At 41.0% G+C, this 14,856-nt stretch overlaps 1 protein-coding gene across 1 annotated transcript in view; it reads right to left on the bottom strand.

Annotated features, from left to right (window-relative positions):
- CSMD1 (CUB and Sushi multiple domains 1) overlaps positions 1-14,856 on the bottom strand; it is a 1,321,894-nt gene that overhangs the window by 338,494 nt on the left and 968,544 nt on the right. Inside the window, exons 20-21 of the mRNA XM_054971211.1 lie at positions 11,512-11,628; positions 6,577-6,792 (exon numbers count right to left, since the gene is read on the bottom strand). Coding sequence (XP_054827186.1) covers positions 6,577-6,792; positions 11,512-11,628 — 333 coding nt within the window. The remainder of the gene's footprint in view (positions 1-6,576; positions 6,793-11,511; positions 11,629-14,856) is intronic.

Below are 14,856 nucleotides of genomic sequence, written 5' to 3' on the forward strand. Positions count from 1 at the left end.
CAGTTATATATATATTGTGCGGTTTTGGGTTTTTGCAAGGTGTTTAGAATTCATTGTTTGGCAGTTGCTTTAAGTCGCCATTGCGCAGAAAAGTGGGATATAAATATCAAAATAAAATACATTTTAAAAACTGGCAAAGCTGCCTGTGTTGCTAGTATAAGATGATGGAAGCTGTATTGTAGCATCGTGTACAATAACACTGGTCTGTTAGTACTTCACTAACAGCCACGGAAGCAGGCTGGCCAGGTCTCCTGCTATAGCCATGTCTCTCATCCCAAGCACCGCCTACCCCCGCCCCGAGGTTTGGTGGAGCAGCATGAGCAAATTGGGGAGGGAGGAGCATCAAGCTGATGCCACGACGTCACTTCTGTTGCTGCAGTGTCACTTCCCATGAGCTTGGCTGGCAACCCGACTCTCAAGTGCTTGTACGTTAGCAAATAAATAAATAAAATTTTAAAAATCAGATCCTCTAGACAAACACAGAAGATGCGGCAAAGAACACTTCTTTTACAGCAACTGTAGCATTTATAAGTGAGGCCAAGATACAAGAACAGTCTATATGCACTCTCTCTTTGAGAAATTTTGTAGGGGTCCACAGGCGGTGTCTCAGTTTCTAGAAGCCTCTTGGCAATCAGAATGAAGAACAGCACAGACATTTAGCACTTGACTTCCTCTTTTTCAGTTTCGTAAGAGGCCTTGCATGTCACTATACTGTGCTTAATGACCTCTATTTCATCAGCTCCTGGACCAAGGCTAGTTCTTGCTAAGAGTGAAAAAATCCACACATGCTGCAAACTGGAGGACACTTTCCTGGGAATAAGCTCATTGAATAACATGGGACTTACTTTTTAATGAACATGCACAGGGTTGCTCCCATAATCGTGGCTTGGCCCTCACAATAAATATAATGCTTTATCCCATGATTTACAGTGATGACATTGCTTGCTGGAAGTCTCAGCTTCAAACTGATTAGTAGTCAAAAATATCTTGCAACATGGCATTTAAATCAGATGGGATTGGATTATAGATTTGCAATTTTCTTCAACAATTTCAAAAAGTGTCTACAGAAAACTTAATTTTAGCATTAGTAGTTTATGAAAATATAACTGATAATTCAATGTGTAGATTAATTTGCATGTGCAGTATCATCTTACTCAATACAGGAACTGCAGCCTTTGAAAGTGAAGTCAAAGTAACCCCTGTAGATATTTTTTCCCTCACAGAGGAACTGAGGAATAAACTCAGAGTACAGTGCCTTTGTAGTCAAAGAAAAATGGCTTTTATAAAGTAGAACCAAGCATATATGTGGGGATAAGAAATGCAAAAAGGCACTGCTTTGCATGCTTAATGCTTGATTTTCTTTTTGAGATATAGATTTCAATTACCTTTGTCAGTTCAGTTTTTATTATTGCCACCCAAACAGTTGTCTCAGATCATAATACATTCAAGGCCATCTCCTTTAAGTAAACAATACCCATTTTGCAGAATGCCATTCTACTCACTGAAAGAAAGGATATTATTTCTGAACTAAACCATTACTGGCAATATTTAATGGAAAATAATATGCACGTGATAACCATATTTTAATAATATTTTTAAGAATAATACAGTATTATGCCAATATAATTAATAAAAGAAAACAAGGACTTATCATTGCAATGTCAGTAGTTAGACTGTCATACTAGGATCTGTATTCAAATCCCCACCTTGCCATGAAGTTTGCTGGGTGACCTTTGCCCCCAAATTCTCTCTAGACCTAACTGACCTCACAGGATTTTTGTAAGGATAAAATGAGGGAGGGAAATGCATGTATATTGTCCTGCACTCCTTCGAAGAAGGTTGAGTGTAAAACATACATACACGCACACGCACACACGACAGATAATCATCTCTTTACAAAATGAAGTTTGGGCAAATCACAAATGCTTCTTTTAATGAGTACACCCTGGAAACAAGTGTTTATAATCATAATTAAAGATGGAGAAAGACATCAAGAAGGTTTTGATAGAAATAAACATCTCCTCTTCAGAAATAACCAACCTTTTATAGTCTAAACCAAAATAATTTTAAAATTTGGTTCTGCTTGCAGATAACTTTGAACCATTTCTGCTCCTGTCCTCATTCCTTTCACTAAAACATACCTTCCTCCATCAGCAGGGTGGCGGGGGCACAGATTTGCTTCTGGGCCTTTAGTAGTAGTACAAGCCTTACAAGGGCCTGGAAGCCCCAGCAAACTACTATTGCTGTCCTAAAGGGAGGAGGAGGAGGCAGAAGGCAAAGGGAAACAAACACCAACCAGAAGTGTTGTCGGAGTTAAAACATGGCCACAACTTTATGGCACAGCATAGGATCCAGCCATTGGGCAACTCACCTGTTGGCAAATGAGAACCCTCCCCAGGCAGCCTGCTGGGAAAACCATGGGGTGTCAGGTAGTGGAATCCCACATGGGTGCAAGCCATTACATGACTCCCCCCATACTTGGGAGTGAAGTAGGACAAGCGAGTGAAGTATGAGCTGGGCATGCCCCTGAATGACTTCAACCCAAGATCCCTTAAGGGGATTCCCAAAGTGGTGGAGCAGATGTGTGCATGGGTGCAGTCTGCTCTCCAAATGGATCCAGCCCAATGCCAAAACCACCAACGCAAAGTAGTAATGATAACATGCAAACAGTTGTGATAAGAACATGCCCCACTTTCTGTAGGCAACAACTAAAGGGAGAGAGGGAGTGTGGGAAAGTCAAAACAAACTGTCTGCTGGCTCCACAGCAAAGAATAGTTACAATGGGCCAGGACTGTCTAGAGTGAAAGCTTCTCTTCCCTGGTCTGCCTGGGGAATCCTGCTCCCAAGCCAGCCAGCACAACTTTCAATTAGCTATCTTGGGAACTGCTGCTGTAGGAGCCCATGCCACGAGCTGAGGCAGAATCACCACCACATCACCAAGAGTGATGTGGCTCCTCAATTGTGGTTGCAAACAGGCCCCCAGGTAAGTCTGAGAATCTTCATCCAGTTATCTTTGTGCTGGAAACTAGTGATACTGAGCAGATTCCTCCCATTTCACCTCAGTCAGGATACATTCCATCTTTAAACCAGGGATTCCATTCTAATCCAAAGACTGAAGAGATAACATTTCCCTACTGTATTATTTACTGGAACAACAAACAAATCAGTCTTTAGGGAAAGGGACAGCTTTACTCATTTGATTTTTGTAAAAAGTATTTTTTTAAAAAATGACATTGCAACAAGAACTCACGGGAAATTATTTAATCAAGCATTACTGAATTTAATATTAATGCTCGCAATTGAAAATGGCTAGGAGATTTAAGTAGATTTAAGTAATGTATACGTTTCATCGAAATATCCCTAAGAAATGTCATATGTTCACATGAGTGTGTGTGTTATGTGCTGTTAAGATGCCTCTGATCTATGGCGAGCCTATGTATGTTCACATACATACATGAATGAGATCCAGCACATCTTTAGAAAAAAATCATGCAATCATTTTAAAAATCATAGTGGAAGCATATCACCTCACTGTCTGTATCCCATATTTGGTTAACACAGTAACAGGAAATAATGTTTGGAGAATGAATGTACAGCAGTTGCACATATTTAACCAATTAACATTGTAATCTCAGAGATACACCCTAGAGTTAACTTCAACAAACTTCAACAAAATTTTCCTAAAAAGACTTCCCTGAGAGTAAGCATAAGGAAACATGGCACCAAAGGTAGTAATTTATTGGCACTATAGAAAAAGAAGAAAAAGTAGGGTTGTTTTTAATGCCACCATCTCTGCCCCATAGCACCAGATCTAGGCGTGCGGGCACCCGGGGCAAATCTTACCCGGGTGTTCCACACGCGCACGCCCAGCACTGTGTGATGACATCACGGAAGTGACATCATCACGCAGGGGCGGGAGGCATGCTAGCCTGCGCGGCAAGCCGGCCGCTCCAGCGCCCGGTGAGCCATGGAACTGGCGCCGGTGCGGGCGTGCACTGGGGAGGCTGGCTTGCCGCACACGCAGAACCTCCCAGCCCTGCGCTCAGCCACCCGCGCAGCAATCCAGCTGCCCCAGCGCACACCCTCGCTGCCGCCAGTTCCACAGCTCACCAGGTGCTGGGGTGGCCGGCTTTCCGTGCGGCCAGCTAAGTGCAGGGCTAGGAGGCCCTCCACGCGGTTCGCATGCCCCACTGCCCTGTGCTGCCCGTGCAGCAAGCCGGCCGCCCCAGCGCACGGTGAGCCGCGGAGCTGGCAGTGGTGAGGGCGTGCGCTGAGGCAGCTGGCTTGCCATGCTGGTGGCTGAGCGCAGGGCTGGGAGGTCCTGCGCATGCGGCAAGCCAGCCACCCTATCGGCGGGGCTGGCGAGGGTCTCCCAACCCTGCGCTCAGCCTTCCAGGCGGCTGGCAGCCATGCCCGGCGCCCCCTCTTTGGTGGAGCCAGGGGCAGGCTACCCCCCTGCCCCCCCTCAATCTGGCCCTGCTGCCTCACTTTCCTTTATCCAGCCAATTACTCTCCATAGAGTGCGGTGCACCCACTGACATTCACCTTCTTCAGGGTCCATTGTTGTTGTTGTTGTTAGTGGTGGTGCTGGTGGTGTGTGTGTGTGTAGTATAACCGAGGAAAAGCTCAGGAGGGGGTCAATGGTTTAGAGGGAGGACTATGTTAAGTGAAAAACAGCTGCCCCAAAGAGCCAGGAAGGCCGCATTGCAAAGAACACAACCAAAACTCATGATAACAAAAAGATTCAAGCCAGCCACAGTCCAGCTAGCAAAAAACCAGAACCCCCAGAACCGAAACGGAAACAGTTTTTTTTTCAGTGCACTAACTTATACTGATCCACCAATTTTCACCTTAATTTTTTTCCCTAACACATTCTAGTCTCTTTTTCTTATCCAGTTGTGGCTTAATACAGACACCATATAATGATTTTAACTCCATTTGACACTACTTTGTCTTATGCAGGATTTCAGTCTTGTTCCAGTATCTTTAGTTCTCCCTCTGAAGTAGCTATCACTTCTGACTACTTCTAAGCAACCAAAGGACTACATCTTCCTCTTTCAACTCTGCTGGCCGTTTAATCTCTTGACCCTGAATCAATTCTTTTATCTTTTTATGATATTACACAGAGTACATAACTCTGTATTATATCATCTTTATTCACATTGTTTCAAAATGTACGAAAGGGTCTCTTATGTGTTTCCCGAGGTTTTCCTGACAATTTTCCTTTCGTCTAATATGAATGAGATGCTGATTTGTACATCTTCATTGTATCTGAAGACCTCATAAGCAATTCTAATTGGGCTCATGAAAAGATACCAGAGTTTAAAATGACACTGGCATAACTTGCAGTGTTAAAAGACAGTGCTGTCATTATGAATCATGGCGAGTAACCACTGCTACCCAAAGGAAGGGTGGTTATCTGCTCTGGTGCTTTTGGTCACTTACAGTTATAATTGGCTTATTACGTTCATGGAATAGTAGTCTGATCTGGTTACCTAAGTGGAGGACTTTTTTTTTTTAAAGAGAGGCAGAGTTAGAAAGATTCCTTTGGGTTCACCTGTCCTTCTTCAGGGTGCAGAAGTATTCACAGGTGCACAGTGGTTATCAGGAAGGAGATGGATTGTGACCTTATTACCATGACGACTGGAGAGACACTTGCTTTCACAACAGGAGCTCAATCAAATCTAATCCAGTAACTTATTGTTGTGAAAGATGATGTGAAAAGAAGCAAAAAGGATTCACAAGAACATGTCCCCATGGGCAGGGGGTAATGGGGCTAATGGTCCCAGGTTCCAATCCAGTCATTCATAAGTGGCCCAGGATAGGAGATAAACAACTTATTGGTAGTAATGCAAGACAAAGGGACAGCATCTACATTTGACTATGCATCTTTGCATTTACTCCAGTCTAAGCCCACTGAGTTTGATGGGCATACATTTGTATAACTCTGCATTGAAATTATGTAGAATCTTGAGTATGCATTGCATTACTTTCACAGAGATACTCATTCAGATACTCATCCAAAGGTTCACTTCATCCACATTCTGCCATAACTATCCAGGACTGGAGCTACACGAGAGCAAAATTCTTGTTTTCAACACTGGCAATCACTGAAATACTAGTTTCAGCTAGTATTATCGATAAAGCAAGGTTTTTCTTTCCTCAATCATAATATCCAAGTGGAGAAAACATATGAGTTCTAAATTGGTATTCTCCCCATTCTAAAACAGCATTCCTTTCATCAGACTAATAGCAGCGATAATGCTGGTGATAGCAACATAACAATAAAACCATTACAATATTTTTAAAATATTCAAAAGTCATGTTGAAGACTTGCATTTGGAAAGGGACACTAGGTAGTACTGGCAATACAAATATAGATGAATAGGTTTTATCACTTTATTATTATTCTATTTCTATTGAATTCTATCACTTTATTATTATTCTATTTCTATTGAACACTAGCAACTGCTATCCTAAATGATTCATCTTTTAGTTTGGTTTAGTATAATTACTTGGGTAAATAGTGTGCATATCAGTCTTTTAAAAATCATCTATCATGCCCTGTATCTTTACCTGAAAATGTTATGTTGAAGCCTTCATAAGAAATCGAAAAATCGGAAATGAACCGAAGTTGTGCAGTGAAGTTTCCAAAGAGTCCAGCTTTAATGGTAGGAGGCAAGACTGACCCGGTTAATCTGGCAACAGGTTCTGTGAAGCTTCCATCTTCAGTGATGAGCAAATAGTCATGAGAGCTCTCAAGGTGAAAGGTGTGAAAGATCAGCTGCACACCTTGAAGAACACAACAAAGTGTAAGAATTTGCATTTCTGGGAAGTCACTATTTATAATCTAATCTCCTGAAAAGGGTTATTTAGCTCTATAGAGTCCATGAATAGTATACAAATATTATACAATGATGTAGAGCACGTGTGTATCTCATGTATATTGTTTATGAAACCTGTAAAATAGGAACACATGAGAGAAATTAATCTATAAAACCATAAGTAAAAAAATAAACAAACAAACCACTGACAATATAAATGAACAAAAGGGGAGAAATGAGGAATTGCAGAAGAGGGAAAATCCCATTTCCCCTCACTTTACGCCCTTTCCTTAACCCCAGTTTCCATTAACTTCCCCCTTCTCTCCTTGGTCACCATCACCTCTCTCTCTCTCCCTCAACTGCCATTTCCCCCCAGCAGTTACCACTCTATTCTCCACTTTCTCCTTGCCCCCACTCTCACCCCTACACCCCAATGCCAAGTGACTAGGGAGAGCGAGGAGGGACCACATGAGTACATGGCATATTCCAATCTGAAACTGCAGTTTAGAGGACTGGAGTTTTGATTATCTTAATAGGGCTATGACTCCTTACTCCTCACTGTCTATCATAAGATCTAGTTCTAGTTAGAAAAGCTGTGAATTTCAGTGTGTGTTCAGCAGCTGAACATACTATTTGGGCTTGTCTCACATACAAGTGAGCTGATCCAGATCTGTTCAGCTCAGCTTCCAGGACTTGAGCAGCTGCCCAGCAGCAGCTGCTTCCCAAACTTCTTGCTGAGTCCCACACAGAGATATATCAAGAAGTTTTAAGGGGGAAACTGGAAGCCAACTTTCAGCTGATACCCTGATCAGCTGAGATCTGGCTTTCCATCTCTCCCCTTCAAAGCTTCTCTCTGCCTCCCTGTCTTGCAGGAAAACAGGGAGACGCTTGGCATGGAGCAAAAAGAACCCAGTCACTTCTGTTTTCTCCCCTCCACACTTCTGGCTCAAGTAAAAACATTTGAGGCAAGACTACAGAAGCAATAGGGTCTGCTGATCTATCTCCTCCAAACTTCTCACGGTGCCCCTGTAGAATATGGATACATAGCCTACAAAACCATCAACCCAAAATGGTGAAACACGGAGTGGGAGGAAGCCAAGCACTTCTGCTCTCCCACCCACCACCCCCAAATTTCTCCCGACATCCCTGATTTGCAGGAACACAGCAGAAAACTTGGGGTGAGAACAGAGGCCAAATCACAGCTCACACTCTAATTAATTGACAGTTCAGTGTATGCTATTTCCCAAAACACTTCTTGCTACTTGTTTGCAAGCCTGGGAGCAGTAGAAAGTTTTTTTGTTTTTGCCAAGCATCCAGTGTGACGCTCTCGATTCTCCTGAGCCTCTTAGTTGCTTTTGATACCATCAATCATGGTATCCTTCCAGACCACCTTTCTGGGATGAGATTGGGAGGCACTGTTCTGTGGTGGTTCCAGTACTATCTAGAGGGTAAGTTTCAGAAGGTGGTGCTGGGGTACTGCTTCTTATCCCCTTGCTCTTTGGCCTGTGGATCCTGCAATGTTTCATCTTACCCTCCAAATGCTCTACAACATCTACATGAAACTGCTGAATGAAGTTATCCAGAGATTTGGGCTGGGTTGTCACTGATATGCAGATGACTCTCAGCTCTATCTTGTACTTTCAATTGATACCATGGAGGATGTAGAAACCTTGAACCGTTACCTGGAGGGAGTTCTGGAGTGGATGTTCAATCCTGTTAAGACAGAGGTGCTACTGGTGAATGGAAGATCTGATCCAGGATACAAGGTGTCACCTGTTCTGGATGGGGTTACACTCCCCTTGAAAGAACAGGTTCACAGTTTGGGAGTGATCTCGGACCCAGGCATACTGCTGAATGTGCAGGTGTTGGCCGTGGCTAGGGTTTTTACCAGCTTCAACTGGTTTGCCAACTAGAGCCTTTTCCGGGCATGAAAGTTCTGGCCACTGCGTTACATGCACTGCTTACATCTAGATTAGATCACTACAACACAATCTATGAGGGACTGCCTTTGAAAACTGTTTGGAAACTTCAACTGGTGCAGAATGCTGCAGGCAGGAGTGGGCCATAGGGACATATCAACTGAGTCTTAGCTCATCTATGCTGGCTTCCAATTTGCTTCCAGGCACAATTTGAGGTGCTGGTGCTGAAATTTAAAGCCTTTGTCTCTTCCAGCACCTTCCATTGGTGCTACATAGAATACAGCTTCCCTCTCCTGCCACCTTTTGACTCGCAGGCCATAAAGCTCAACATGTAAGACAATGTCTACTGTGAGGTCAAGAAGGAACCATATCTGAAGTATAAATTTATATGCAAATACTTACACACTTCTGTAAATTATAGTTATAATACAGAACAATAGGCACATTCATACAACATTCAGAATTAAGCTGCTAACATTCTTCAATGCACACATTATTGCCCAACTTTCCTACATCAGAAACTGTTTGTTTTCTTAAAGTCCTTACTCTCGATCCCACACCGCTACACAAAAACTGGCATTTCTTTTTTAAAAAATCATCTAAAAAAAGAGAAGAAGAAGAAAAGAACAAAAGAAAGGCTAGGGGGAAAAGAAGACCATACATTTCAAAGGTTCACAACCAGAGGGGGGGGGGGAAATAACCCATTTTAATACTCTGCTTTTAAAATCCTATTTCATCCTTTCAATCCTTGAAGTTATCTTAACTGAGCAAAAAAAATATCAACTTATTTAGATAAATACCGTACTGCTTAATGTATTAAACTAGTGACAAAATGCAGAAGTCACCCCCCACACCATTATTTTTAAAACAACTTGTAACTGCAACACAGCTGAACATTAAAAAACAAAGATCCTTTAATTGTAAGTATTGGCTGGCGTCTAATAAGTATTTGTCTTTAACAAAACAAAGAAGTGGGATTATTTCACAGGTTATTTTTTTTAAAATGGCAGCTATACTATGAAACAAGATTTTTTATTCAATGTCAGAGAAGATAAAAATTCCAATAAACTACCAAACTTGCTGATTTTAAATGCTTACTGTCTGTAAAGTCACTTGAAAATGCCCTCTTACATTGGTTTTATAAAGTGAGCAATTTTTTTTTAAAAAAAATCCCAATTGAAATGTTTGCAACAGTTGTGGAAAGCAAGTTCATGTTTCCTGTTCCAAAAAGATTAATTCATGGAGAAGCCACAGAGTTCCCCCAAGATGGAACAAGGCAGCCATGTTAAATTCATGTTAAATTAATGAAAGGAGGGACAGAGAAATGTAGAACAAAAACAAGAATGTAATGACAAGCCAAAATACCTCCTGCAGAATTTTCACCAAAGGAAATTAAACTTGAGACTTCAAGCAAAACCCCCACAAATGCACATATGCAGGTTCTATTGGTTGAATAACAAATTTCTGCATAATTTTTCTTATACTTTCATTCATGCTGCCATCTTTACCCTTCTGACTTTTGTCAGCTTAACTAAAACTGGTGAAAAGAATCATAATCTTTGATATGATAGTCACATTCGTGAATGTAAGAAGTAGCTTATGATCAACGTTAGCAAAGAGATCTATTTCTAAAAATTACTTGTGACACTTCAACACTGTCTTTCCTATGGTACTTACCTTTTCCAGGAGACTCATCATTAATTCTGTTAAAGCCTAAGATAATTTTACAGTTTATTAATCTGTTTTGTTAAGTGGCACACCTGATTCAAACATTCCCTTTGCCTTTTGACAAATGAGGGATTTGGGTAAGATTTGCTGTAGGATTATGCTGAAGAAAGGAGGCTTGGTATGAACTTCAAGCTGTGTCCCCTTTCTCTCTGCCAAAACAAGAAGACTAAGCCCACAGGAATATCCTGTAACTAAATGGAAGAGCAGGCCAGGAACAACTAGAACTTAAAGGTTTGATAGATCTTTTGCCTCTGAAAAAATCATACTGTATTCATAAACGGAGGAAAATATTTCTGAGCGTCATTCTTCTTAAAACACCTGTGATAGTGACACTTCAGTTTCCTGCTACTTCTCAGGACAGCGGTCCCCAAACTTTATGAGCCTGCAGACATCTTTGGAATTCTGACACACTGTGGTGGGTGCAGCTACAAAACACTGCCACAAAATAGCTGCTGCAGGAGGCGGAACCAGTCACAAAATCACGGCTGCAGCTTACCTTCAGTCCCACAATGAAGATATTTGTGCTGTGGTGGCTGCTGCCAAAGCAACATTTTTTAAAAAAAAAATCTGCACAGCCAATCAAATTACCAGTGGCCATTCAGAAGCCTTATTGGGCAAAAGCCCCACCTGGCCCTGCCCACTTTCTAAAAACACTTGGTGGGCACCAGCAAAGGTGTCTGCAGTGGCCATGGTGCCCACGGCACCATATTGGGGACTCTGGTCCTAAGATGATAGTCTCCTGACACTCAGAGTTTGAGGATGGGGGGGCGGGGGGCGGCAGCTGGGACCACTTTGTAGGTTTTTTAAAAGAAAGATAGCTAAAGTCTCTCCTGAATATTCTACAGTGCAGATTTATCTTCCTCTTTTCCATGTATGTATTCTTTCCTTTTTCTTTTATTTCTCTCTCATATACACAAATATTTGTATTGTTTGCCTCTCAATCACTCTTCCCTACAGGTAGAGAAAGACATTGGAAAGCCATGCTGTTTTCATGAGCCATTCTGAAGTTGCAAATCCAGGAAGATCATATAATAGTTTACCTTTGCCATGAGAAACTTCAACTGTCCATGTGCAGTTTAAAGAATTTGGATAAAAATCAGGGAAACCAGGGGATAATACAGTTCCACTTCTTGCATGAATATAGCCACCACATAGAGCTAAACAAAGAAATGAAAGGGGGGGGGGAGATAAGAGTTACTGATGATCTGCTGTTCCACTTGTAATGGAGGAGGGCACCATGCCTTTTATTTTGAAAGCATGTTTTAAATAAATATAACCAATATTGAATTCTTGCCAAATATAACTTTTTTTTAACACACACACTGGATCTTTTACAAATGTCCCTACTGAAATACAGATGTTGTAAACATCATCTGAGCAAATGAACTGATTAGTAGCCGTGGTAATAAGATTGAAATACATGTACATTTGCATTAAGATATACTTAGAATTGCCCGTGAAAAGTCTTGTCTCCTTGGAAACCTGAAAGACAGTAAAGAATCTGACAGTGACGTATCAACACAGATAATAAGAAAGAAGTAGATTATATGTATTTGTCTTTTTTTTCAAACTTAGGTCAGTTAAGCAGAACTCTGGCGAGTATTTATATTTACTTATTTTATTCTTTATACAGACTCCCCTGAAGAAGTCAGCAAAACATGTAGGGACAGCACATCTTAATGAAATTACTTTTTCCGTTGCACCACTTCTTTGTTTGCTTGTTTCTTGCTCCATATTTGGTGCAGTCCTCCATACTAGCTGCACTGGTTTTAAAAAATTACAATCAATTAAAATAGTTAACAACAGCACACCAGCTAAAGGATGACTTATGTCTACACTAATTAGAACAACTCCATAGCCATCAATGACTTTGGATGCATAACAGAAGACCAAGTGCCACTGCCAACATGTAAACATCGGTCTCTAAATGTTCTGTGAAAAAGGGCTAATTTGTTCAACTTGAGGGGGGGGAAAGGTGCAAGGACTGAGGGCTCTCCATAAAATGAGAGCTATGACTGAAAACGGAAAACATCCCTGAGGAGGCCCATACTTGGCAAAAAAAAGTGGTACAGATAGCACAGAAGGATGCAAAAATGTAAACCAGTGTCACCGGAGAGATGCGAAATGAATAGAAACATATTGCTAAAAGACTAAACACAAAACAAATCCATACAATACAAAATGAATATTGGAAAGAATACTGAATTACAGCCCTATAACAAAAGTATGGGAGTGCCATGATGAGGCAGATTCCTTGACCTAGGCTTAAGGGCTAATGTATCAGAAGAATAGCGTAGTTCAGCTGGAGAACCATGAGGAATTGCTTTGTTTCCCCTTGACTGTCTCCTCATCCCTGTTTCCACTTGTCTCTCATCCTGATTTCCTGCCCCCATGCTCCCACCAATGCTTTTTTCTCCCCCATTTCCCCACCACCAATTTCTCACTCCCCATTCTCATTGTCTCTCTCTTTTCCCACTCCTGCTTTCTTAGCTTCCACTTTCTCATCTTCCCCACTCCCATTTCCTTGTTCCACTCTCTGCTTTATCATTACTGTGGAAGTGGTGCAATACAGAATTGGTAGGCAACCTCCCAATGCTCACTCCAATCCCAGGAGGCCTTAGTTGGCCTTTTTTTAAAGTAAAAATGTATTTTTTCTGTGCATAAACCACTTCTCTGGTTTGGAGTGAGTGAGTGAGTGAGTGAGTGAGTGAGAGAGAGAGAGAGAGAGAGAGAGAGAGAGAGAGAGAGAGAGAGAGAGAGACTCTGATTTTCATTCCTTACTTTTTGGATTTTCCTGTAAAGTGAGGCCCCCCCCACCCCAGGTTACAAAACTGGCCCCCATTCATACTTGGTCCACTGTACACATTCTGGTTCACAATCACATGTATAGGTATCTGTCACATTGGCTCATTTTCTTATGTTTTATTTGAGATGATGGATTGTTCAACATATTTACTTCTAAAAAAAAATCCCATTGCAGGGAGACAGACAGACATATTTACCCCACACACATTTTTTTTTCAAAACAGAAAGCTTTTAAAAGATTAGACAAATGAAACATGCTAGAACAAAAAATGTCACAATAGACTGTTCAAATTTGCATGACACACATTCTATATATAATTAAATCATACAGTGATTGCATAATTATGGTGCAGTGGTAGTTTCATTTTGGTATATCTCCAACTTGCCTTTTTTGATTATTTTAGCATTTTAACACAGTAATTATTTAACAATCCCTATTATAATGTGTCAGCACCAGTTCAGATTTTGCTTGACAGAACCCAACTGAATATACAGTTTTAACCCAATACATATTTAAATGACAAAATATGCTGTGGCAAAAAATCCCAGAACACCCTAAATTATAATACTTAGATATCATACTAAAGATAACAGCAATTTTCAGAACTATAAACACTAAAGAGTAGAGCACTGCCAGTAAATCTTACACTCTTCTACACTCAATGACTTCAAAGGACTTATACCCTTCTAACTCTGTTTAGGATCGTGCTGTATATCTTATGGTAAGGACAATGCATAAAGCAGAAGGAAAATGCTATGATATAGTTCAGCACTTTGAAAATATTAGCCCAAGCAAAGATCTCATCTTCCCTTCGTCTGAAATCTATGCACCTTGTGCAGAATCATGAAAGCTGAATTCTAAAACAAAAGCATTACTCTGTCCCACTTTATTAATCTTAAAATCCCTCATAATCCCTTGGGTGGAACAGTTTTAGGGCAATAGATAATCTTAGTTTGATCTGTAGTATTTTCTTTTCTTCTCCACATTATGCCCAAAATGCTGACTGCACAAGTGGCCATTCACAAAGCCAGGATGGAGTAATCACTGTCATACTAAAATCTGGGATAGCTGAGTTCAAATCCCCATGCGACCAATAAACCCATTGGGTGACCTGATGCCAGTTATTCTCAGATTTCAGATTCAGATTCGTTTTATTGTATATGGCCATTGGCCTTCACAATATCAAAACACTCTCGAATGTCAGTATAATACATAATCAAAATGATCAGGTAATCAAATACTTCAAAACCACATAAAATGCCCTACTAAAAAAACCTTTAAAATTAATAAAACCTTCTAAAAGCAATCACAGCGAATCAATGGCTGATTCCTTTGCTCTGATCTTCCTAGCAGCTAAAGCAAAAAGTGCCAGTCTTAGGGAAATAAAAGAATCCTTGTCAGAGAGCATCGTGACAATCTTATCAGAGACAGAGAAGGGATGTAGAGCAAGCAAGATCTTAGCCAGGAATTTATTCCCAGGTTCTGTGTATAAAGGGCAAGCCAGGATATAATGAGGGAGGTCCTCCACTGAATGACCGCATATACAGATGCGTTGGTCAACTGGCGTCTTTTTATATTG

Source organism: Eublepharis macularius, chromosome 1 (assembly GCF_028583425.1).
Source record: "Eublepharis macularius isolate TG4126 chromosome 1, MPM_Emac_v1.0, whole genome shotgun sequence".
NCBI classification, from domain to species: Eukaryota; Metazoa; Chordata; class Lepidosauria; order Squamata; family Eublepharidae; genus Eublepharis; species Eublepharis macularius.